Source organism: Nicotiana tomentosiformis, chromosome 7 (genome assembly GCF_000390325.3).
Source record: "Nicotiana tomentosiformis chromosome 7, ASM39032v3, whole genome shotgun sequence".
In the NCBI taxonomy this organism is placed as follows: Eukaryota; Viridiplantae; Streptophyta; class Magnoliopsida; order Solanales; family Solanaceae; genus Nicotiana; species Nicotiana tomentosiformis.
The window spans coordinates 32,962,010-32,989,858 of record NC_090818.1 but is presented as its reverse complement, the minus strand read 5'-3'; the positions used below and the strand labels follow the sequence as shown (position 1 = coordinate 32,989,858).

The window sequence follows — 27,849 nt, the reverse complement described above, 5'->3', positions numbered from 1 at the left end:
AATTTATCTGGTTTATTGATTGACAAGGTTAATATTAATCGTAGTATTCTCCCAAAATATCACTCGCCTATTTAAGCTAACATAGCACCTATATTCCTATGAAATTAGGATTAACAAGAACGCATTAGTAATTCCCGTATAGCAACCAAGCAAGGCGATTAGGAAATCCCTGTCCCAACCGCAAAATCGTTCCCGATACTCATGTTCAAGATCTCGCTCTACTCAATCTTATAAGTAATCTAAAATTTCCTCTCCCATGTTCAATTCTAGATTCGTAGATAGTATTCAATTGGTGATCAAGCAATCAAATAATTAAGTGCAAGATTGAATAAATAAACCAATATGATAAAATAATAAGAACAATTCAAATTTCAAACTACAATATTCATGTAGCACCCATAATTCTAGAACTAATAAACTATGAGATTACAAGAAGAGAATAGAAGAAAAACTAGTTGAAAGTCTCCTCCAAGCGTGGTTTGTGTTCTCCCCTCCAAAGTGGCGTGTTCACCTCCCAAAATATGTTCGATCTCCTCCAAGTTAGGTTTAGGACCCTTTTTATACAAGTTTGGGGCGTCTAGCACCGAAAACGATCGCGCTAGCCTGGACGCTGAAAATTTTGAGCTTCTTGATTCTAGCGCCACAGGTAGCGCATAGCTCCAACTCATGTGCATTCAATTCAATTTACTCCAAATTCATTCTTACACATATAAACACTAAAAGTTAGTTCAACTGATTGCAATTACACATTAGAACCAACAAGAATAGAGCAAAATGCCAGGCGATTCATATATAAAAATAGATGTTTTTGGCCAAACATCAATAATGCTCAGCACTTGCGCCACCACTGCTTCTCCGTACAAAAAGCTTGTATCAGGTAATTGTGTTAGAGATAACTCCTTATAGGAAATAATTTTGGGGTGTCAAAAGGGTGGGTTGGGTCGATTTTGGGCGAGTCAATAAATGGACGGGTCAATAATCCACCCAAAAATTACTTAGGCTGATTTGCGTTGGGTTAAGATGAGCTAATATTTGGGTCATAGCTTAATCCGCCCGACTCTTACCAAGCTTAATTAGTATGTGTTATTTTCTTATGGATTGTATAATTATTAAATCATTTTTTTCTTTTGTTATAATCATATATAGCATTAAAAAAGTTATTTCTAAGATATTTTAGAAAGTTACTCATGGATCAATTTGGACTAAAATTAGTCCAACTTTAGATGGGTTGAGATTGGTTGAGTTCAATAAATGGGCAGGTCAATAACCAGTCCAACCATGGACGGGTTGTGCGAGTCATTTGGGCTTGGATCAAATTTAACAGCCCTAGAGAATATTAATGAAAATTTTACATGCGATAGTTAAGTAATGCACCCTATTTATTATAAACCAAAATACTTTTAAAATATTACTATTATTTAGTCATTTTTTATTTTGTAGCAAAGTACAAACATATACAATTGATCTTTTAATTTTTCCCTTAACCATCTCTCTCTTCTCTCTCAACTCTCTCTTATCAAGCATCTATAACTCCTTCAGCACAGATTTTCTTTCATATTAACATCTTCAATGATTCAGCCAATGCCGGTCTATGACAAATGTAGCCTTCCAAGTGCCAAAGGAATGACTCTATCCTAAAACTTCACCAAATGCAAATTTTCTATCATTTTCTTTCACGAGTAATTTTTTTTTGTTTTGAGACTTTACAAGCCTTCAACTCTTGACCTAGTGTTGTGGAGGAAACTCCCTCAACCACTATGACAAAGAGTGACCGGTTTTCTTTCACGAGTACTAGAGGCTTCCAATAGTGTTACTACCAACTAGTGCAAGTAAGACATGACAAAATCGTGTGAGGCAATTATCTCTCTCTAATTGAAGAAGGTTTGACCAATTCAAGGACTAACAAACCGCAATAGGAAAACGATCATGCAAAATAGATATACTTCTCTAAATGGACACATATCTATCAACAATAACAACAAACTCAGTATAATTCTACTAGTGGGGTTTGGGGAGGGTAGGTGTACACAGACCTTACCCTTATCCTGGGGTAGAGAGGCTGTTTTCGATAGACCCTCGGCTCCCTCCCTCCAAGAACTCCTTACCTTGCTTTTGGGGTGACTCGAACTCACAACCTCTTGATTGGAAGTGGATGGTGCTTACCACTAGAGCAACTTACTCTTGTCACTAAATGCACACATATCTACGAAAGCTTATAAAAGATTGTGAGAACAATTTATACCATTTGATAATGGAGCCAAAGAGAAAATGTTGCACACATATCTATGAAAGCCACTGTTAACCTTGTTTCAGTTGGGTACGCCACTAATGTCATCTAACATCGGAGAATACTCTGCAAACAGACCCTTTCTTGACCTTCTGCAAGATATCATCGCTATGAATAGACTTCGGTTTCATGTACTAATTGTGATCAATCAACTGTGATGACCCTAATATATAAGGTAAAAAATGATAATCATCTAGTCCCCAAACTCCATGGGACCCAGCAGGCTCTAGGCTATATGTTAATTGCAACTTCTGCATCACGTCCAAGTACATGACAAAAACCCTTGACACTAGAGATTGATACTCCTCTTCTTTCACAACTCCTAGTCTAGCAACCAAGCTGCAAAATTTGTTTAATGACTGTAGCTGAACAAGAGAGACAAATAAGTAGTTTCAGAAAGGATACCTATCTAACATATAACCGTCAGCTTTTAAGTTCTAATATAATACGAGAAATGCATAAAATACTACAAAAACAATCAAGCAAAGAAAGAAGACAAACCACTGTCTTAGTCTTTGAATCAGCAAGACTGGAATTATCATATTTATTTACATAAAAGGAAATTGTGTCAACAGAAAAGGACGGAGCAATGAGCATAGGGTGCAAAGACAAAGAAGAATATTCCTAAATGATAGCAGAGTGCAGGTATGTCAAAGCTCCAATTCCAATTACTAATGCGACAAATTCAGCAAGCATGACGATACTGAAAGCACAGTAATCAGCGAAGAATTTATTATTTTTTATCTCATTAGGACAGACTAAACGTTGTTCCCCAAACATAAAGTAACCATAGCAAGAACACGAGTACTTTATATTCCATGTTTACTCATCTACCCTAGCCAGAATAACAGTGAGATATACCCTACAAAACAATTGACATTTTGTTTTAATTTGTCCTCTTTTAGATTATTTTGATTTCTTACTGGATTTAATCATTAAATCTGAAAAATCAGTTTGATGGCGCATGATTAAAAATTTTAATCATTATTCTAAACTAGTAGATGTGAACCTAAATAATATTTTAGAAATATTTTAGTGAAATCTTAAAAGATTAGATTTTAAGTTGTGATCTATTTTATTATTAAGAATTAACATCACTTAAGTCTTTTTAGTTTTCTAAGATAAAAAGAAATATTAATCTTTTTATGTGAGCGTGTAACAAATTTATAAGCATGGCTTTCCCGCTATACATTTATTACAAGTATCTAACTTTTTTCTTTTTAAGTATCTAATTTTTTTTATTCGAGTTAAATACAAAATACTTTCGTAAAATTCTCCTTGTTTAAAATGTAAAAAGAAAGGATACTACATAAATTACACCTCAACTTAGCAAGATATTTCGCGAGACATATTCCTATACTTGTTACAAGTAGACATTTCTTAGGATAAATGACGCTCTATAGCCTCTAAAAATTTTAATAGTTCATATTTTTTCCCATTGACATGAAATGTCCCTCCGGTCCAAACATATTACATCTAATAGCCCAAAATATCTATTTTGTATATTTTTTATATAGTGATAGTCTATTTTGTATATTTTTTGTATAGTGACAGTCTATTTTGTATATTTTTTGTATAGTGACAGTCTATTGTATATAAATTGTACAGTGACAGTCTATTTTGTATATTTTGTATAGTGACAGTCTATTGTATATAAATTGTATAGTGACAGTCTATTTTGTATATATTTTGTATAGTGACAGTCTATTTTGTATAGTGACAGTCTATTGTATATAAATTGTATAGTGACAGTCTAATTAATATATATTTTGTATAGTGACAGTTTATTTTGTATAGTGACAGTCTAGTATATATAAATTGTATAGTGACAGTCTATTTAGTATATTTTTCAACGTTATGCATAGTTATATGAGAAAGAACAATCATAAAACCTCTACAATTCAAAAATAGCTTATGGTTCCCTAGATACCTGCTTCTTAGCCGTTATTATTGTCAGAGAGTAACCACGTTTTGTTGCTACCGGGTGATATAAGTTTGGCTCGAATGGCCGTAAATGAATTTTAATTTGCTCGATTTCTTATGCACCTTATGTTGCTATGTAGGAAGTGTATTTGCTTTCTATAGAAAAAAGTTAAAAATTTAATTTTTACGGCATGTCTTTCATTAAAATATCTTTTTCCTACTCTTTTATATTAAACTTTAACATGTTGTTCTTATTTTTTCTTTTCTTCTTTTCCTATCTTTTTTTTCCCCTACCATATCTCTTTCGTAAATTTTCCTTGTACATTTTCCTTCCCTTCCTTTCTTTTACTTTTTTCCTCTCTTGCAACTCAATTGACATGAAAGTTACACTAAGTGTTTGACAACACTTTAATAATTTAACACCTTTTAGCTGTGTTGCAAGATGTATAAGTTGGATAAAATAACTTCAAATTCGATGATTTGCTCAGTTCATGCAGCTATTTTCTGGGAAAAAAAATATTTTTTCTTTGGGTAAAATAATACCATATTACTCAGATACCGATATATTGTAGATTATGAAAATTTTATACTTGATATAACACATCGCATTTAAAAAAGAGTTTTAAATATTTGAAAAGGAACAATCAACCTTGAGAAAATAAGGTTTATTGATTTAGATGATATAACCACTTCTAGGTCCCCAAACAAATGAACCAAAGAATAAGAGAACATCAATTGAAAACGATAGTGACCAGCAAAAAATAATACATGAATGACCATTGAAACAAAAATACATCCACCAAATCAGAGAAATAGAAGAGAACAAACAACCTTTTGAAACAATTATTATCAGGCAAAAACAACATATCAATGAATAATAAAAAAAAATGGTAAAGTAACAGTGTTCTAGGTCAAACAAATTATACAAAGATAAACAACACAAAAAGGAAAAAAAGATTTCAACCGGATTTTATCTCCCTCATATTGAATCAGTGGTATTAATAACAGAAGATTTTATGAATGGAAAAGGAGATTTTAATTGGTGAAGGGCAGGTGAGAGAAGGAACGGGAAGAAAGTGCGAGGCTATTTATGAAGATTAAAAGACATGATTCTTGGTTTTTATTTTGAAGCAAATATATGGGGAAAAAATGAACAAATCTAAAAAAAATAATATATATATATATATATATATATATATATATATATATATGATTCCTAATAAATAGTACCAAATAGAAAAAAACGATTCAAAATAACAATGGAAACATAATAATAGTTATCAGTAATTTCAAAATCCTTCCTCTGCATCATAAATTGATAACCATTATATATATGATCACAGTCATTATGTGCATCATAAAAAGAAAAATCACATACGATTGATTCTTCGAAAGTAACACGAAATTAAAAAAGGTGGAAGATTTAAAGAGATATGTACCAAAATCATATCGAAGTAGCACTCCATTGTAAAGAAGTTAAAGAAACGCTTATTTCGCTGAGAATGAAGAAAGTACTACATATGAAAACGATTAAAATAAGAATATAAAAAATTTACACACCTCACGAGTAATTCCACCAGCTGTGAAAGATTTCGTTGGACTTTGAAGTAGAATGCAAAATTGGAAGGCCCTTCGGAATTTTCGTTTTCTTAATAGCAAGTGAATTTAAGGACTTTTAATATATAGAAAGGAAGATTGTTTCCGATCCCTAATGGTGACGTTTTGCATTCTTTGAACGTTTAGTTATTGAAGGACTTGGGGAGGTGCCTTTTCAATTAACCTTAATTCGTGGGGAGGTGCCTTTTCAATTAATTAATGATGTAAAAATTAAAATAGGAGAAAAATTCAAAAAAAAAGGAGAAAAAAGATAAATATGATTCCTAACTATTGAGACGTGCCACATCACTCTTTCTTGTCCCTCTTATATATATATATATATATATATATATATGTCACGACCCAATTTCACCTATAAGTCGTGATGGCGCCCAACACTACAGTTAGGCAAGCCAACCAATAAATTAAGCATATATTGATAAAATTTAAAACCAAAAAAATATAATAAAACTCAAACTCTACCAATGTGTGTGCCAAGACCTGGTGTCACAAGTGTATGAGCATCTAGTAGATTATACAAAACCTCAAATGCTGTCCGAAATAAAAATAGACAGAATTAAAATACAAAGAGAGACACTAGTAGCTGCAGAACGGATCAGAGAAACAGCTCACCACTATGTCCCTGGATAACGTGGGTATAAGACGATAGGTCCCCCACTAGTACTTGCCTGAGTTCCTGCACAAAAAATGCAGCAAGTGTAGTATGAGTACGTAAACAACGTGTACCTAGTAAGTATCAAGCCTAATCTCGAAGTGGTAGAGACGAGATGACCGACTTTGACGCTTACTATGGGGCAATAATAATAATTGAAATACAACTGGGATATATAAATCAACATGATTTACAGAATTTACAATAATTTATTTAATCAACAGAAATAATCAAACTTCTAAAAGCTCACCTCACAATCATCAGACCATCGGAACGGAGCACCCTTCTGGGTTAATTTGGTCAAATGTGTTGCAATAGATGAAAAACCCTTCACGAACCGACGATAATAACCTGCTAAACCCAGAAAACTTCTGATCTCAGTCGCCGAAGTGGGACGATGCCAATTCTGAACTGCCTCAATCTTTTTGGGATCAACTTTAATACCTTCACCCGATACAATATGTCCCAAAAATACTACAGACTCTAGCCAAAACTCACATTTAGAGAACTTAGCATATAGCTTTTGTTCCCGCAATATCTGGAGCACTACTCTCATATGCTGCTCATGTTCCTCCTTGCTGCGCGAGTAGATCAAAATGTCATCAATGAAGACAATGACAAACAAATCAATATATGGCCTGAATACCCTGTTCATCAGATCCATAAACGTTGTCGGGGCATTAGTTAAACCGAAGGACATTACCAGAAACTCATAATGACCATATCTAGTATGAAAAGAAGTTTTCGGAACATCCGAATCTCGAATCTTCAACTGATGATACCCCGACCTCAAGTCGATCTTAGAGAACACCCTAGCATCCTGCAACTGGTCAAATAGGTCATCAATACGTGGTAACGGGTACTTGTTCTTAATAGTGACTTTGTTCAATTGGCGATAATCAATACACATCCGCATTGTTCCATCCTTCTTTTTCACAAATAATACCGGTGCACCCCAAGGCGATACACTCGGTCTGACGAACCCTTTGGCTAGTAACTCTTCAAGTTGTTCTTTTAATTCTTTCAATTCTTTCGGAGCCATATGATAAGGTGGGATAGATATAGGTTGGGTATCTGGAGCTAAGTCAATACAAAAATCAATATCACGATCAGGTGGCATACCTGAAAGATCTGAAGGAAATACATCAAAGAACTCCCGAACTACTGGCACTGAATCAATAGCCGGAGTCTCTGCAGTAGTATCCCGAACATAGGCTAGATAAGCCAAACAACCCTTCTCAACCATGTGTTGAGCCTTTATAAAAGAAATAACCCGATTAAATGAACTAACCGACGAACCCTTCCACTCCAGCCTAGGCAAAGATGGAATAACCAAGGTAACAGTTTTGGCATGACAATCTAGAATAACATGATATGGAGATAACTAGTCCATACCCAGAATAATTTCAAAATCGATCATCTCGAGCAATAATAGATCTGCTCTAGTTTCACAACCACAGAATGTAATAATACAAGACCGGTAGATCCGGTTCACAATAACAGAATCACCTACAGGAGTGGACACATAAACATGAGTACTCAAGGACTCACAAGAAATATCCATGAATGGAGCAAATATAGACGACACATATGAATACGTGGATCCTGGATCAAATAATACTTAGGCATCTTTGCCACAAACAGAAATAATACCTGTAATCACAGCATCTGGCATCTGAGGCCTCTGCATCTGGTCTAGCTGAAAAAGCATAGAACCGAGCTGGAGCACCAACTGGCTGGCCTCCTCCTGGCTGACCTCCACCTCTAGGAGGACCCCTACCCACCTGTCCTCTATCTCTTGGTGGTCGGACTACTGGTGGAACAACTGGTCCGGTAAGCATAGGCTGCTGACCCTGCTATACTGGTCTACCCCGAAGCCTGGGGCAAAACCTCCGCATGTGACTGGGATCCCCGCACTCATAACAACTCTTCAGTGCGATAGGCTGCTGACTAAGCGTCTAGCCCTGGGGAACTGAATACCCACTGGGAGGACCCTGAATAGCTGGTGGGCGGTAAGAATTCTCTGGTATAGCACTGAGATAAGGTCGCATTAGAGCACCTCGAGGAGGTGGTGGTGCTGGAAATGGGGGTCTGCTGGACTGCCCCCTCACAAAATGACCTCTGCCCCCAGACGGAGCACCCCTGAACTCTCCAGAGTACCTGAACCGCTTATCTCTCATAATCTGCTCTCGGCTCCGCTGACGCACACCCTCAATCCTCTGGGCTATCTCCACAACTCGCTCATAAGAAGTACTCATATCAACCTCTCGAGCCATAGTGGCCTGAATACCAGTATGTAAATCGGCTACAAACCTCCGCACTCTCTCCGCCTCAGTAGGGAGTATCATAAGTGCATGGCGAGATAATTCAGAAAACCTTGCCTCATAATTAGTCACTGACATCTGACCCTGCTGGAGCTACTCAAACTGAAACCGCAACTCTTCCCTCTGGGATGATGGAATATACCTGTCCAAGAAGATACGGGTGAACCTGTCCCAAGTCATGGGAGGAGAATCTGCGGGTCTGCCAAGAGCATAAGACTGCCACCATCTACGGGCTCTGCCCTCTAGCTGAATAGTAGCAAAGTCAACCCCATGAGATTCCAATATCCTCATGTTGTACAGTCTATCCTTGCACCGATCAATGAAATCCTGGGGATCCTCATGTCGATCACCCCCAAAGACAAGAGGATGTAGTCTAGTCCATCTGTCCAATAGTTTCTGAGGATCATCAGCTACAACTGGCCTTGGCTCAGGTGTAGCTGCTGCCACTGGCTGGTCTCCACCCACGGGTAGTACACCCTGGGTCTGATATACAGCAGCTGCATGTCCATGAGCCTGTGCGGTAGGGGGTCTGTGCTCCCCCGCCCGCCTGAGATGTGGCTGGGTCTACCGGAAATAAACCGGCATGAGTCATATTTTTCATGAACCGCAGCATACAACCCATGACATCCTGAAATCCCGGTGCAGATGTGAAATCCACCGGAGCTGGCTCTGCACAGGCACCTCACCCTGATTCTTAATAATGGGATTCTCTGCTGAACCCACTGGCGGCATAACTAGAACAGTCCTGGGACGTCCTCGCCCTCTACGACGGGCTGGAGGCCTCCTTCGGCCTCAGCCTCAGCCTCGGCCTCTAGCAATTGGGGGAGTAGCTCTTCCCTGGCATGGAACTTCATTCGAGCGCATTCTCACCATCTGTTAGAGAATAAAAAAAGGATATTTAGTACTACATTAATTGCACGATGGAATATGAAGAAAGGTAATTTCCTAACACCCTATAGCCTCTCGAAAATAAGTACAGACGTCTCTGTACCTATCTGCAAGACTCTATTAAACCTGTTCATAACTTGTGAGACCTAAGTGAACCTAGGGCTCTGATACCACGTTGTCACGACCCAATTTCACCTATAAGTCGTGATGGCACCCAACACTACAGTTAGGCAAGCCAACCAATAAATTAAGCATACATTGATAAAATTTAAAATCAAGAAAATATAATAAAATCCAAACTCTACAAATGTGTGTGCCAACACCTGGTGTCACAAGTGTATGAGCATCTACTAGATTATACAAAACCTCAAATGTTGTCCGAAATAAAAATAGACAGAATTAAAATACAAAGAGAGACACTAGTAGCTGCAGAACGGATCAGAGAAATAACTCACCACTATGTCCCTGGATAACGTGGATGTAAGACGATAGGTCCCTCACTAGTACTTGCCTCAGTCCCTGCACAAAAAGTACAGCAAGTGTAGTATGAGTACGTAAACAACGTGTACCTAGTAAGTATCAAGCCTAATCTCGAAGTGGTAGAGACGAGATGGCCGACTTTGACGCTCACTATGGGGCAATAATAATAATTGAAATACAACTAGGATATATAAATCAACATGATTTACAATAATTTATTTAATCAACGGAAATAATCAAAATTCTTAAAATGCAACAATTCTCAATATATTAATTAAATTTCTTAAATTCGAATAATTTCCAATTTATCAATTAAATATCATTTTCAGGAATAATAATTAATTATTTAACAAGCAAAAATAATAATTCATTAAATTCCAAGGATTTTTCAATTTATCAATTAAATTCGCAAGCTGAAATAAGCTATTAAAGTATCGTGTAATTATTATTATTATTATTATTAAGCACGATTTCTGTCGAGGACGTACGACCCGATTTAGAGTGTCGTGTACACTGCCGAGGGACGTGCAGCGCGATCCATAAATGCATCTATCCTGCCGAGGCGTTCGGCCCGCTCCACAAGAAAGGAGGAAATTTTCTTATGTACCTCCGGAAGGAGAGTATATTTATTATGAGATAAATTCGGGAGGAAGAATAATTTTTTTTAATAATTAATTAATTTAAACAGAAAATCAAACATATAAATTTTTTCATCCTTTAATATTTTGATCTAACAATTCACAATATATATATATAAATATATCAAATAATATTAATTAAATAAGGAATACAATTTACACAAGTAATTCATGCTTTGAATCCTAAACTACCCGGACTTTAGCACTAATAATAGCTACGCACGGACTCTCGTCACCTCGTGCGTACGTAGCCCCCGCAATTATCAATAATTATTCAATTTAATCCTTATGGGGGAATTTTTCCCTCACAAGATTAGACAAGAGACTTACCTCGTTTCAAAGTCCACTTTTCGATTATCGCGTCGCTTAAAATTCTCGATTCAATGCCGAAAAATCCGAAACTATCCAAAATTTATATAAAATAATTAATATATGTTCAATAATTTGAAATTCATCTATTAAATAAATTACCCTATCCAAAATGGTAAAATTTCTAAAATTTACCCCGGGCCCACGTGCCCGAATTTTGGAAATTTTCGGATGAAAACATTACCCATAATCTCAAGAACTCAAATATATAATTTCTACCCAATTCCATAACTATTTTTGTGGTAAAAATCTCATTATTATAAAAATCTAGGTTTTTCACCTAAACCTTTAATTTCTAAGATTTACTAGTTATAATCTACTTATAATCTATGTATTTAACTCAAGGGATGCAGAATTAACTTACCTCCAAATTGCTAGTTGAAATCTCCTCTCAAAAAGCTCTGAAATCGCCCAAACATGGAAGAAGAATGGGCAAAAATGGTGAAATCCCGTTCTTTTAAACCTTCTGCCAAACAGGTCTTTCGCACCTGCAGACAGATTACCGCACCTGCGGAAAATTCTCGCAGGTGCGAGTTCCACTTGCCTGGCCAATTTTTGCATTTGCGCACAAAGCTTCGCACCTACGCGTTCGCAGGTGCACAAATCGTCCGCATCTGCGTTGGATTGCCCCTTCCCTTCTTCCGCTTCTGTGCTCAAAATCTCACACATACGAGGGCCGCGCCTGCGAGCTTCTGTCGCATCTGCGAATGTCGCACCTGCGACTGGCCAAGCGCAGGTGCGATTCTGACAGTAGCTGGGAGCTTCAGTTTTGGCTCTTAACTTCCAACTTGGTCCGAGCCTTTGTCTGATTGACACTTGAGGTCCCCGGGACCCCGCCCGAACATACCAACAGGTTTGAAATCATAAAACGGACTCGCTCGAACTCTCGGAATGCGTAAAACAACATCAAATCTAATAATCATACCCTAAACCAAATTGATTCAAACTTAAGAATTTCAAGTTATTCAAATTACTTCCAATGCGCCGAAATATACTTAAACTACTCGAAATGACACGAAAATTTTGCGTGCAAGTCTTAAATCACTATATGGAATTATTCCCAAACTCGAAATTTCAAACAGACTTCAATTTCTCAAAAACCTACTCCAAACTAAATTTAAGACCTTTAAACCTTCAAATAGTTGATTTTTACTATTAAGCGTCAAAACGCTCCAGGGTTATCCAAAACCCGATTCGGACATACGCCCAAGTCCAAAATCATTATACGAACTTATTGGAACCATCAAATCCCGATTCTGGGGTCGTTTTCTCAAAATGTTGACCGAAGTCAAACTTGTCCATTTAAAGCTAACTTAAGGAATCAAGTGTTCCGATTTCAACCAAACGCTTCCAAAACTCGAACCAACCATCCCCGCAAGTCATAAATTAATAAAAGCATGTTCGGGGAGTTTTATTTTTAGAGAACGAGTTTCTAAAAGTTAAAATGACCGGTTGGGTCATTACAATATATATATATATATATATATATATATATATATATATATATATATATATATATATATATATATATATATATATATAGATAGATAGATAGATAGATTAGTTTAATCTTAAAGTATAAAATGAAAATCGAAACCTACCAAATTTATTTGGCTTTAGTATAACATTTTTAAAAACTTAAAAATAAAAGTACCCGTATTTATATGGTGTGGATAAACGATTAAGTTTTTACACCTACTAAAAATAGGACCTTCGACGAACAAATCAAATCCTTAACGCGCCAGGGGCGGCTCAATAAAGATGAAGGCCTAAAATAAAATTTCAATGAGGGGCCTTTTTTTTACATAAAAGGAAAAATTCATATATAATTTTATTTAAATTCTGTATTTTTAGTTTTTCTTATGCAAAGTTATTAATAATTTTATCTAATCCATTTAATTTCTCTTGAGATATACACGTTGTGGGACTGTATTAAGGTTTTAACCTTTATTGAGTTATGAATTAATAATTGAATCCTTTCTCAATTTATGGTCTAGAGAGTGATTCCCAAAAAGACATTTTTTCTCAATTTATGATCAACAATTTAATCATACTTTTTTACTATGAAAATTTGTACTTTCTCATTTAAAACACTAAATATTCTTCTAAAAATAAATTAATATATAACCTATTAAAAATTTGGGGCCCCAAAAATTATGAGGCCCAAAGCAGCAGCCTTACCCTTGGGCCGGCACGGTAACGCGCTACCTTTTTTCTTCTTTTTTTTCTCCCTTTTTTTCCACACCCAGAAAACCAGCTCAAACTCAAAGAAATTCACCCAAACCATCAGAAGCAATCACTTATTAAAATAGTCTAACCTTAAAATGAAAGCCTTAAGTGCTATTTATACTAGGGAGGGTATATAGCTAACAAGACCTAAATACCCCTAAGCTATCACTAGTATTATGTAACTATAGACTCATTACATGTAGTCTTCAATTGATAGCCATATTATGCACGTATAGCTAGTGAAGGCTACCTTGGCTCGTATCATTACGGCAAGGGCTTCACCTGCCTTGCCCTAGAGCCACCCTTGCCTCTCTGTAACTGATGCTCCCAGGTAGCGAAGATTGTGAAGTTTGAGGAGATCTTTGGCATCACAATAATATGAAGTCGCATCTCTGTAACTGATGCTCCCAGGCAGCGAAGATTGCAAAGATTGTGCAGGTTGAAGAGATCTTTGGCATCATAATAATACGAACGATAATTCTTCAGAGTCTCCAGTAACCTACTCTCCAATCGCAATTTATCAACTCCGCAGACTTGAAAAGAATATGGAAGGTACAGATGCCTCAGTTTTTTCAGCTTCCACAAGACATTAGGTATGGTCATCACATCATTTACCCGTAAATCAAGAGTCCGCAAGTTTGACAGTTCGCCAATAAATGATGGCAACTCCTTCACATAACAGTTTCTTAGACCTAGGTATTTCAGATTAGCAAGTTTTTCAATTCCTTCAGGAAGCCCTTTCCCCTGAAATCTAATATCCTCGAAGTCCAAAACTCTAAGCAATCTGAAATTCTTGAGACTAAAGGATTGAGGCCACGATAAAGCATGTCGATTTGGGTAAGGATTCAAAAATAAGAGAGATCGAACTTTACTGGATACTTTCTGCTGCAAGCAAACATCATTTCCAGCTTCACACTCGTCAAGGAACACGGAAAGTCTTCTTGTTGTACCATAACAATCCTTTCGCTGTCCATATGCTAGATGAAGCACTTCAAAAATGTTCTCTTCCTTTCCCTTCAATAAGCAGTGCTCCCGCAGCAGGTCATTAATTGGGCAAGATTTAACCTTTCGAACTACTCTCTCCATGCCCTCCTCTTCTTGCATGCAAATCAAGTTTCTGGCTACCAATTGATACAGATAATGCTGTGCTCTGTCAATCAATGTTGTTTCACTTTCTCCATTTTCTGATGCTACAAAGCCCTCAGCTACCCAGAGATTGAATAACTTTTCTGCTTCTATGTCTACTCCTTTTGGGAATAGGCCCAAATAAAGAAAGCAACTCTGCAAATGGTAGGGCAAGTAATCGTAGGTCAAGAGCAAGGTCTTTGGTATCTTGGAAAATACTAAGGTATCTTTCTCGAGGTATAGATATGAGTCAAAATCATGAAGCACAGACTTCCAATGAGCAACGGAGTGCTCCCTGGCCAAGACGCTACCAGCACAGACAACTGCTAATGGTAAGCCAAAGCACTTGCTGACCACAGCCTTGGCGATTTCTTCCAGAACTTGGTTGGCTTTAAAAAAATTTAGGAAGGAAGGCTGTCTCTTCCAAAGGACCTCCCAACATTCATCCGCAGATAATCTCTTCATATCAAAAGAGAGCCCCTTCTCAGCAATGCTCTTTGCCACATCTCCATTACGAGTGGTGACCAGTATTCTACTAACCGATTTGGCAGTTGGTAAATATGCACTCAGGTTAACCCAAGCATCCATTGACCACATATCGTCCAGAACAAGGAAGCATTTATTTGACTCTAGAGACTCGTAAAGTTTATGGGCTAACTCTATCCGACCTTTGCACACTAACACTTGTTTTTTCCTGGAGCGGTTAAGCTGTGTAAGGATATCCCGCAAGAGGAAATCCATATCGATTTGGAAATCATGGGGCAGAACAATGTAAGCGAAAGCATCAAATCTTTGGCCATAAAATAATAGCTCATCGAAGATCGCCCGTGCAAGAGTTGTTTTGCCGATCCCACCCATACCGCAAATAGCGATAACTGGGGATTCCTTAAATCCATACTGGAAAAGGGATTGCAGCGTCCTTTTCTTTTCTTCCAAGCCAACAAGAACATCCTTGTTAAACGGATAAGCAAAACGGTAATCACTGCAATTGGAATCAGTATTATGCAGATGATTGCTCTCTACTGGGATCAGGGCCTTCTTAACACTGCAGCAACTTGCCAACTTTCCATTGAGGTAATGGATCTGCTCCATGATAAAGACCAGCTGGGACTCCAACTTCCGGCGGCCATAGACAGCAGAGATACAATTTACGCATTTTAAGATACCTGATGATCCTCCGACATCAACAGCATAAGTATCGATTACATCTTCAGTTTCAACAAAGATTTTTCGGAATTCATCCACAATTTCAATAATCCTTTCGTCACCCACTTTAGCATATTTCAGCAACCCTTTGGTTTGCAACAATTCCGACTTGAACTCCTCCACCGTTCCCTCTAAAAATTTCACTTCATTCAGCATCCGCTCAAGATTTTCCAACAGCAACAACACACTACCGTAACCCATCTTTCTTTTCTGATAATAAAAAGTAAAGAGTATCGAAACAAACAAACTAGGGCTAAGATTGATTATATGTAGGGGAAGGGCCCGGGGCAGTCCTATTTTTCGTCGGTTTAGGAGGCGCGTTAACGTGGGGGAAGATAGCGCGTTAACGCGATTTTAATATTATATTTATATTTATGTCATTGTTTAAAGAAAATTCCACTTATATATATATATATATATATATATATATATATATATATATATATATTGTGGTAAATAGTGACTTTCTATTCCTTCCAAAAAAAATAGGGCAAAATACGTATCTTAACTATGGACCAAATCTATATTATACATTTTCTGATCACCAAAATCATCTTACATATTCAACATTTTCAAAGTGTATCTTATACATACCTGTTTTGCTACGTAGTTTTTGCGTGCTTAACAAAAAAAAGATGAGCGCGTTAAATTGTAAATATTTTGTCTAAATCCAGATTTTAATATCACGTGTCATAATAATAATATTTTCCTTATTTTTCATTTTTATCAAATGAAAAAAATGCCAAACTTCCCTTTTGTCTCATATCCTTCCCAAACTACCAGGACCCCCCCTCTCTCCCTCTCCGGTCTTCCCTTCCCATCGTCTCTTCCTCGATATTTACAAAAATCCACCAAAACTCTGATAAAATTTTTAAAGAAGGTGCTGTAAATTTTCTTTAAAATTGCCCTCTAAACTTCTCTCTTGCTTCTTTTTCTATCATTAAAATCCACCAAAACATCCAATCTTTACCTAAATAAAAAAAATTATATTTCATGAGAATGACTGAAGTTCTAAAATTTCCAACTCAGCTTCTTTCATATAAGAGAAGATTTGAGAATTTTATTCACAATGGAGTTGTTTAAGTAATGGAAACGAAAAACTGATTTTGATTTGCTTTATTTGGTTGTGTATGAGATCTGAAAATGGAGGAGGGAAATGGAGAACGGAGGAGTTGCAATTCCAGTTTTTATCTCTTCCATTTTCGGTCTTGGGTTTGTTATGGATGAATCATTGCAAAATTAAATTTGTGTGAAGGTTATGAAGTGGTGGTTATGGCTTTTTTCGGGTGGGTATTAGCAACGACGGAGGGCAAAAGAAGATGAAGAAGGTGTTAGAGGATTTTTTAAATTGGGGGTATAAGAGTAATTTTAAATATCTTCTCTTAAAATAATAATGACACGTGTCATGATGTTATTGTTGCGTGACATTACACATATTTTTATAAACTCGTCAAGAAAAAAGAGGTGTGTATTAGACACACTCTAAAAAGGTTGAGTGTGTAAGATGATTTTTGTGCTTAGAAAATGTGTAATAGGGATTTGGTCCATAGTTAAGGGGTAACTTATGTATTTTGCCAAAAAATAGCTTTACAAATCAAGTAGATGCTGACCATCTACATCCATATCTTCTAGTTACAACAAGTCTGATGTTCTAGCTCTATATCTAGTATATAGTCCATTTACATCAGCTTAAAACCATTCAAAAAGGAAAAAGGCAATTACATGCGATTAGGAGCCTAAGAATTTTAAGGAAAATAATCCAGTTGTTACCGTGCTCCTTGCCAGTTTTGTATTGTTCTTCCTCTGGTATGTATATGCATCACAATTTCTCTACAAATGCTATCATTCTTGAGCATACCCCCTTGAAATCTAATCACATTTCTTTCCCTCTATATTGTTTAAACCAGCATACCAAACACACAAGTTACAATTGCGCAGTGACCAGATTTCTTCTTTGCACCTTTGTTTATCCATTGTATGCCAATTCTGAATAGGTGTAGGGGTGGCCTAGACAATTGGGCAGCCTAGTCCATATTCCCTTTACTATTGGACATTCAAAGTATAGGTGTTCAAATAGTTCATCAGAGTGACCAAAGTATGAACTTGTACCTAGGATGCAGGTTTGTTGCATGTTTATACTCTTCCAAAGTACCCTTTGAAGCTGAGGGAATTGCATGTGATACAACTTGCTTACACTAAAGACTTCACCCTTTTGTAGTTGGATAAGTCTACTAGTCAGATCCCCTTGAATACCTTGTATCTCAATAATAAATTTCTTTGTCTCCAGTATTTTCCTAACTACCCAAGCTGTATTCTTGGGTATTAGAGCATTATCCACTATTTTGTTCCATATATAAAAGGTATGAATCCACCAGATCCATTAACAGTCCTTCTTCATAGCTACTGCTCACAGGTGTTTTGCAACTGTTGCTTTGTTTCAATAGTATAGATTCATTACATTAAGCCCCCCTGTAGCTTATGGCCAGCATACTCTATCACAAGCAACTAGTGCTTTCTTGGTGATGTTAGATGGGCCAGACCATAGGAAGGATCTACAAATGGCTTCTATCATTTTAAATACCTTTTTACGTAACAGAAAGATCTGTGCACAATATGACTGTACCCCAAATAAGACTGATTTGATTAGTTGCAACCTTCCAACATATGACAACAATTTGGATGTGCAACAGTTGAAATTTTGTGTAATCTTCTCTACTAGTGGCCAACATTGGATAATAGACAGCTCCTTGGATGCTAATGATACACCTAGGTATCTAAATTGTAGAGTACTTTCAGTGTATCCCGGTTCTTGTATAATGTCTTGCTTTTGACTGCTTGAGATGCATGCTAAATAGATAGAGCTTTTTTCTGCATTTTCCTGGAGGCCAGATGAGCCTGGGAACTTGAGAAATGTCTGTTGCAACAATCTGATAGATGTGATATCAGCTTTACAAAATATCAATAGGTCATTTGCAAAGTATATATGGATCACTCCTAGCTTTTTACATCTGTGACGGAATTTGAAGTTTCTATTCTTTGTCAGTTGTGCAAGTTCCCTTTGCAAATACTCCTGGCAATGACAAACAAATAAAGGGACATAGGGTCCCCCTGTCTTATACCTTTTCTCCTTTGAAATGATTTTGGCAGCACTCTATTCATATTGAGGGAGTAATTCACTGTGGTGATGTATTCCATATTCCATCTAACAAATTTATATGGAAAACCAAGATCAATCAACATTCTTTCCAGGAAATTCCAATCAAGAGTGTTATAAGCCTTTCTCAGGTCTACCTTCAACACACATCTTGGTGAGATCTCTTTCCTATTGTAGCCTTTGAATAGTTCATGAGTAAAAACAATGTTGTATGTAATGCTTTTTCCTTCAATAAAGGCTGACTGTGAATCCCCAATGAGATCTCTTATTACACTCATTATTCTATTGGCAATAACTTTGGTAACTATCTTGTATAATGTGGTACAGCTGGCTATAGGTCTGTACTCTTTGACTTGGCTAAGATTAAGCATTTTTGGGATTATAGTGACATCAATACAATTCATCCCTTTATGCATTCTGCCAGTCACAAAGAAATGCTTAACGACATCACATACTTCAGAGCCAACAACATTCCAATGCTTGGTGAAGAATTCAATGGGAAAACCATCCACCCCTGGGGCCTTGTCATGAGGCATGTCCTTTATGGCAACTAGTATCTCCTCAGTTGATACTTTTCAATCAAAGCCATCTTCTGTGTGGGCTAAGGCATCTCCCTTGTTGCACTACTTCAGAGTTTGGACATCTATGAACATTTCCACCTTCTCCCATGAGTTACTCGTGAAAAATAATATAAACTCATTTCCCACTTGGACAAGATCTGTTAGCTTTATACCACATTCATTGTAGACAGATACAATGTGGTTTTTGCTAGTCCTCATCTTCCACTAAGAATCACCACATTCAATCCAAGTAGCCCTAGATTTCTATTTCAATACATGTTCTTCTATATGACTCCATTTTGCCATTTCAGTCAAAATTTCCTTCTCATGATTGAACAAGTTTTGATCTAAAAGGACAAGTTTTGAGTTCCCCATGTATTATCTCCAGTTTATGTCTAACCCGGTCAATATTCTGTTGGTAAGAAGCCATATATTTATTTAAGTCTTCGAGGTCATTTTTGAGTTTCTTCAGCTTCAACCAAATTCTATTCATGGAGACTTCTTGCATCTCCTGCTCCCATACCTGCTGCACTATATTTTTGAACTATGGATGCTCCATAACAGTATTGTATAGCTTGAAAGGTTTAGGATGCAAGCCTCTCTGTTCATTTCTTTGGCTAATATAAATTAGGATTGGGGAATGGTCAGACACTTCAGAGTTCAGGAATTTAGCCTCTATGTGGCTATACTGTTGCAGCCACAAATAATTTCCCATTGCCCAATTAATCTTGTTGTATACCCTTCTATCTTCATGTTGCTTATTACACCATGTGAAGAACCATCCAATACTTTTTAAAGGAGTTAGTTGCAGCACATCAACCAATTCCTGAAACCCTTGGATTTCTGATTGAGTGACAGGTGCTCCTATTTTGTCTTCGGTAGTTAGCACATTGTTGAAATCCCCATTTAGCAGCCAAGTAGTTTGCACAGTGGCTCCCACTTTGATAAGTTTGTTCCATAGCTGCTAGTATATACTACTGTGAATAATGTTGTAAAGATATCAATCTGAAACTCACAATGGATGTATTGATCTACAACCTCAATAATCTGGACATTTACACTGTTTATCCATAGTAGCCATATTCTTCCATTTGGGTGGTCTCTATAATTGCAGCATGCATTTCAGTCCTTAGCCACTTGCAGCTTTTCTCTCCTTTACTCTTGTCTCCAGATAGCCTATTACATCAATTTTGTACTTTTTCAGAAAGAGTTTCAGCTCTTTCTGTTTAAAGGGCTTGTTAAGCCCTATGATGTTCCAAGTACAGAGATTCATTGATGGGAAGAGCTGGTTGGCCCAACATCCCCTTGCTATTTGTCTGTGAGTTGTGTTTGTAAGATTACAAACCTATTACTAGAGATAGTGGTAACAGCTGTTGTGCTTTGCTGCACAAGGTTGCCAGCTTTAGGATTGGCTCTAGTAATGGTATTCTACTGCTCATGCCCAGCTACATTGATCCTGCTATGTGATTTTATTTGGTACTTTGTAGTAGCCTTGTCAATTATGGGTTGTGCAATAGTAACTGTATTGGTACCTATATTGTGCATTTCCAATTTCTTTTCATGTTGAACCCCAGATGGTCCTGTATCAATTGAATTAGATGGCATATGCTCCATTTGCATCCATTTTTGGGTGATCTGCTTCTTTCTATTCTTGTTCCTTCTTTTAGGTTGTTTCTTAAATTCCTCCTCAGTTTTCTACTTCTCCTTTAGCCAACATTCATTTATGTCATGTCCAAACCTAATGCAATCACAGCAAAACTTGGGCCTCCAGTCATAGGCAATTTGTTGATGTATGACACCATTGGGAGTTTGTATTTCAAATCTATCATGGAGTGGATGTGATACATGTGTTTCCACCAACACTCTGACATAAGAATCCTTCTCCATTTCTGCAGTTATCCTATATGTGTATAAAGCCTTCCTTACTACACTTGCAAGTTTTCTCAATGCTTTTGTAGACCAATACCCTAATGGAAGGCCAGGTAACTTAACCCACAAAGGAATAATACTCAAACATTCTGGGTTAAAATAGAAATCGATTTTCCAATGCTGCAGAATGAATAGTTTATTATGGTAGGTGCAAGGTCCCGCATGAAGTACTAGATCTCTATCTTCTGTACTCTGAAATTGGAAGATGTAGTAGCCCTCATCGTGATACAAATTTTTTGGTTTCTCTACAAAGTTCCACACATTGGTCACATAGTTCTCATAGATTTCTCATATGGATTGTCACCAAGGACATACCCAATTAGGGCATTTCTTAGAGATTCTTCTTGATCCCTAATGACCCCCTCCTCTATTTGTACCACAAAAGTACCATCTCGCATGGCGGGGAGGATATAGGTTAGGGGCTTACCCATTTGGGAGCTTCTATTTTCCTGCACAATCCTTGCCTTTGGTCGCTCGTGTTTGTCATCATCTGATTTATCTTCTAGAATTGGTGCGATAGTCTGAGTAGAGGTACTTGTTGCCGATGATTGCAATATACGGTGTACCAAGGAATTCTTTGTCCTCAGAGTTGCATGTTATGTAGGCGGTTCAGGGTCCTTGTTTCGTGGCTCTTCACTGTCAATTTCCTCCATAATAGGTTAAAATTTCTGCGGTAGAAAGCTACCAAATGTTAATGGTTGCAGCTTCTGTTGAATTCCTATCTCCGGAGTAACCTTCAACCCCTCTTTCTCCGTCTGTGGTGGATGCTGAAAGACCGTAGGTGCACTCCCCATACCCGTTAACCATCGCCCCGCTTGAGATGGGGCATGCGTTTCTAGAGTATCATCGCCCCCCTGAGAATTAGGGGTAAAAAGCTTCTTCCATTGACTTGTCATGGCGGCGGGCGTACGTCAGCTATCCTCGTTAATCATACGCCTGCAGAGCCTAATTTTCATAGAGCCTAATTTTTTATTTTTATTAATAAAATATTTCAACTTTTAATATTCTTATAATTTAGTAGAAGTAGGATTGAGTGAGTTAATACGATAATTTTTTTCTCTCTTTTAATTATATAATGTAGTTATCTTCACATTAATTCTATTTTTCCTCCTATATGTATAGTTGTTTTTATGTTTCTCACATTTTACTTTCTAATTTCAACTCAAATTCCCTAATTACGTTATTCCTTTTTATCGTATTTGACTGATCCATACACCAAAAATAAAGTTCTTTTGTGTCTCATCCTTTCAACCTAACAAATCCCCGAGGCAAGTTTCGCAAGGTCCAAAACTCGATGATGTGATGACCCAAAAGGTCATATTTAAATTTAATAATTAATTATATTTTCTAAGATATTTAAAAGCATTATTTATCATTCTTCAACTTGCGCGCACAGTCCGTATAATTTTCTAGAAAGTTTTTATGTGAAAAATGGATTAAAATATGAAATAGAGCCTTAAAACTCAATTAAGTTGACTTTGGACAACATTTGAGCAAACGAATCCGGATCAGTATTTTGATAGTTCCGGTAGGTCCGTATTGTGATTTGAGACTTGGGCGTATGTCCGGAATCGAATTTTGAGGTCCCTAGCCTGAGATATGGAATTTTGATGAAAACTTAAAATTTTGAAAGTTTGATGATTTTAAGAATTGACCGATGTTTGGTCTTATTGATACCAGATCCGTATTGTGGTTCTGGAACTCGGTACAGGTCCACTATAATAATTCTGACTTGTCTGTCGAATTTGGTGAGAAACAGAGTTGATTTGACGTGATTCAGACGTCCAGTTGTGAAAATATAAGTTTTAAAGTTCTCTTAAAAATTTCCTTTGATTTGGTGTCCGATTCGTAGTTCTAGGTGTTATGACGATTTGATCACGCGAGCAAGTTCGTATGATGTTTTAGGACTTGGGTGTTCTTCAGGTTCTGGTGTGTTCTTCTTCACGTTCGCGAAGGTACTCTCACGAACGCGAAGAGAAAATTGGACTGACACATTTTGTGCTTCGCGTTCGCAACAGAGGGAACGCGTTCGCGAAGGGTCGAGGTGTAATGCTTCGCGTTCGCGATCGAAGCCTCGTGTTCGCGAAGGGGAAATAACCGGAGCAGATATTTGCCTTCGCTTACGCGAAGGCCAAGTCAGGCAAGGCATCACGTTCGCGAGGTTGTCTTCGTGTTCGCGAAGGGAAATGTTTGGCAACACAAAAATGTGCTTCGCGAACAAGAGTGTACTATCGCGTTCGCGAAGAAGAAAAATCCGAAAAACAGAACTTAAGTTATGGAAATGGGATTTCGACCCATTTTCCACCATTTTTGATTTTGAGCTCGGGTAAGACGATTTTTACAGGAAAATATTGGGGTAAGTGTTCCTTATCCTATATTGATTATATTTCATGAGTCCATACTCATTTATATCATGAATCTGTGAATATATGGAAGCAAAATCAGATTTTTATAAAATCTTCCAAAAATGTAAAATGAAGATTTGAAAGCCAATCTGATATCGGAATTCAATAATTTTTATATGGTTAAACTCGTATCAAAACGGGTATTCGGATTTCGTGAGTTTTTCCGGGATTCGAGACGTGGGTCCCACTGTCGAATATTAAAATGAATATCAGATTTTTATCCGGAAAATTTGTAAATTCATATGGAATTAATTCCTACGATTTGTATTGAGTATATTGAATTATTTATGACTAGATTTGAAGATTTCGGACACGAATTTGCGAGGATAAGGTTTATTGGATTCTTGAAATTTGGTTGCAAAGCGAGGTAAGTGTCGTGGTTAACCTTGACTTGAGGGAATAGAACCCTTAAATTATTTGTTATGTGAAATGCATGTGAACGACGTATAGGTGAGGTGACGAGTGTCTATACGTCGTCAAATTAATTGTTTGCATAATTACTTGAAAAATCATAAATCGTTTTAAATCATGAATTAATTATTGTATTAATTATTTCTCTCGTGTTCTTTGCTCAATATCATGCCTTGAATCCATGCTATAATTGCTACATGCTTATTTGATTTATGTGACTTAATTGCCACTTGATGTTTAGCATACTAATTATTAAATGCCTATTACATCCTTAATTTTATAATTAATTGCTACTTGTCATTGTTTGTTCATAACTAAATTATAATTATTGTATGCTTATTGTCTTATAATTTTATATTAATTATTGCATTTATTGGAGTAATTTCTTTTATAAGAATTGGTAAATCATATTATTGGAGGAGCGGGTTGCACGCCGCAACAAAATTGATTGAAATAATAATTGGTTATGACTGGCGAGTTGGCTTCAATTGTTGAAAAGAGATACCTATTTTATTTCTATTATTGTTATTATTATTATTATTATTATTATTATTATTATTATTATTATTATTATTATTATTATTATTATTATTATTATTATTATTATTATTATTATTATTATTATTCCGTACAGGTTAATGTAAGTGACCTGCCTTAGCCTCGTCACTACTTCGTCGAGGTTAGGCTCGACACTTACCAGTACATGGGGTCGGTTGTACTGATACTACACTTTGCACTTCTTGTGCAGATTTCGGAGTTGGTCCCAGCGGCGTACCATAGACTTGCTCGGATTCAGCTACCAGTGGAGACTTGAGGTATAGCTGCACGACGTTCGCAAAATTGATTGAAATGAATATATTGGAGGAACGGGTTGCACGCCGCAACAGAATTGATTGAAATGAAAATATTAGAGGAACGGGTTGCACGCCGTAACAGAATTGATTGAAATAAATATATTGGAGGAATGGGTTGCACGCCGCAACAGAATTGATTGAAATGAAAATATTGGAGGAACGAGTTGCACGCCGTAACAGAATTGATTGAAATAAATATATTGGAGGAACGGGTTGCACGCTGCAACAGAATTAATTTAAATGAATATATTGGAGGAGAGGGTTGCACGTCGCAACAGAATTGAATGTGAATATATTGTGGGATCGGGTTGCACGCTGCAACGAAAATTGATTGAAATAATAATTGGTTATGACTACCGAGTTGGCTTCAATTGTTGAAAAGAGATACCTGTTTCATTTCTATTATTGTTATTATTATTATTATTATTATTATTATTATTATTATTATTATTATTATTATTATTATTATTATTATTATTATTATTATTATTATTATTATTATTGCATGCATGTTAATATAAGTAACTTGCCTTAGCCTCGTCACTATTTCATCGAGGTTAGGCTCGACACTTATCAGTACATGGGGTCGGTTGTACTAATACTACACTCTGCACTTCTTGTGCATATTTCGGAGTTGGTCCCAGCAGCGTACCATAGAATTGCTCGGATTCATCTACCAGTGGAGACTTGAGGTACAGTTGTACGATGTTCGTAGCTCTGAAGTCCCCTTTTACTGTATTTTAGCTGTGTGCTTTCTTTCAGACAACTTTATTTCGTTCACACCCTTGTTTGTATTATTCTAGAAGCTCGTGCACTTGTGACTCCAGTTCTGGGATGGTATTTAGACATCGCTATTATTATGGATTATTCACTACATTTCAAACCTTACTTCCGCATTTGTCTCTTTGTTATTAATTAGTTTAAAATTGTTTTAAAATGGTTAATATTATTCTAACGTTGGCTTGCCTAGCAAGTGAAATGTTAGGCGCCATCACGGTCCCGAAGGTGGGATTTTCGGGTCGTGACAGTTGGTATCAGAGCACTAGGTTACATAGGTCTCACGAGTCACAAGCAAACTTAGTAGAGTCTGAAGGATCGGTATAGAGACGTCTAAACTTATCTCTCAGAGGCTATGAAGTTTAGGAACAATATAACTTCTTTCTTATTCTGTCATGCAATTTTATTCTATCATCGATGATTGAACCATTCTATTCATATTCTCTCGCAGATGGTGAGAACACATAATACATCTACCGATGGACAAGGACCAGAGCCCCCGGTGGCAACTATGGCCAGGGGTAGAGGTCGAGGCTGAGGTCTTGCTAGAGGACGAGGCAGAGGTAGAGCTCAGTCTAGACCTCGAGCAACAACACCTGTTGTAGAACCTCAGGTGGATCTTCAGGAGGAGGTTCCAGTTAAAACTGTACCAGTTGGACCAGTTCAGGTCCCAGAAGGATTTATAGCTACTCCAGTGCTTCAGGATACTCTAATCCGTTTGGTAAGTCTTATGGAGGGCGTGGCCCAGAATGGTATATTTCCAGTGGCACCAACCGTCTCACATGCTGGGGGAGGAGCATAAACTCTCACTACTCCTGCTCCGGAGCAGATGGCTCCCCAAAATCAGGCTCCCACAGCCCCGCCAATTGGAGTAGTTCAGCCAATTGTTGCGGCACATACCGGTGATAGTCCTTCCATGTCTTTTGAGGCCTTATTGAGACTGGATAAGTTTACTAAGCTCTTTACAGTTCACTTCAGTGGTACAACTTATGAGGACCCATTGGATTATCTTGACCGCTGTCATGAGGTACTGCGAAACATGGGTATAGTTGAGACCAATGGGGTCGATTTTGGTGTATTTTAGATGACGAGTTCTGCCAAGAAGTGGTGGAGCGAGTATACATTGACCAGACCAGTTGGATCACCTGCATTGACCTGGGAGCAGTTCTCCCGACTATTTCTAGAGAAGTTCCTCCCTATCATATTAAGAGAGGATTATCGCAAGCAATTTGAGCGTCTACAACAGGGCAGTATGACTATTACTTAGTATGAGTCCCGTTTTGTGGATTTAGCCCATCATGCTCTCCTTTTACTACCTTCTGAGAGGGACAGAGTGAGGAGGTTTCTTGAGGGACTCACTCACCCTATCAGGCTTCAGATGGCCAAGGAGACCGTAAGTGAGATTTCCTTTCAAGCGGCTGCTAATGTCGCGAGGAGGATCGAGATGGTCCTTGCACATTAGAGAGAATAGAGGTCTGATAAGAGGCCTCGTCAGTTCGGTGGTTTCAGTGGTGCCTCGTCTGGAGTCAGGGGTAATTTTGGTTGGGGTCATCCTCCCAGGCCGTTTCATTTAGCACTTGAGACATCTTCCGGTGCTTCAGGGAGTCACAGTCCTATTATACCTTACTCTGGGCAGCCAACACTTAGTTCACATTCAGCTCCTATCAATGCACCACCACTCCAGAGTCACTACAGCAGTTATCTGGCCCGTTCAGGTTAGCTTCAACTTCAGCAGCCACGACATCAGGATGGGTGTTATGAGTGTGGGAACATTGGTCACATCAGGAGATATTGCCCTAGTTGTTGAGTAACAGATCTCGGTAGGATTCTTGTGCCATCATACCGGCACCGGTTGCTTCACCGCCTGCTCAACCAGTTAGAGGTAGGGGTCAGGGAGCTAGAGGTGGAGGTCAGACCGTTAGATTGGAGGCCAGCTAGTTAGAGGCCGTCCTAGAGACACAGTTCAGAGTGATGGGGCCCAACCCCGATTTTATGATTTTACAGCTAGGCCTGAGGCAGAG

The 27,849-nt window shown here is 37.5% G+C and overlaps 1 protein-coding gene across 1 annotated transcript; it reads right to left on the bottom strand.

The window, feature by feature from the left end:
• Window positions 1–1,395: 1,395 nt before the first annotated feature.
• On the bottom strand, window positions 1,396–16,041 carry LOC104121030 (disease susceptibility protein LOV1-like). Its single transcript, XM_070181432.1, has 2 exons — window positions 13,658–16,041; window positions 1,396–2,652 (listed from the first exon to the last, which is right to left on the bottom strand). Exon 1 carries the CDS (start codon window positions 15,937–15,939, stop codon window positions 13,672–13,674), a length of 2,268 nt encoding a protein of 755 aa, XP_070037533.1. The 5' UTR covers window positions 15,940–16,041; the 3' UTR covers window positions 1,396–2,652; window positions 13,658–13,671.
• Window positions 16,042–27,849: the final 11,808 nt, after the last annotated feature.

What these genes read in the sequence shown, in the direction of transcription:
- LOC104121030 (XM_070181432.1), bottom strand. Translation starts at nt 15,939, where the DNA reads ATGGGTTACGGTAGTGTGTTGTTGCTGTTGGAAAATCTTGAGCGGATG.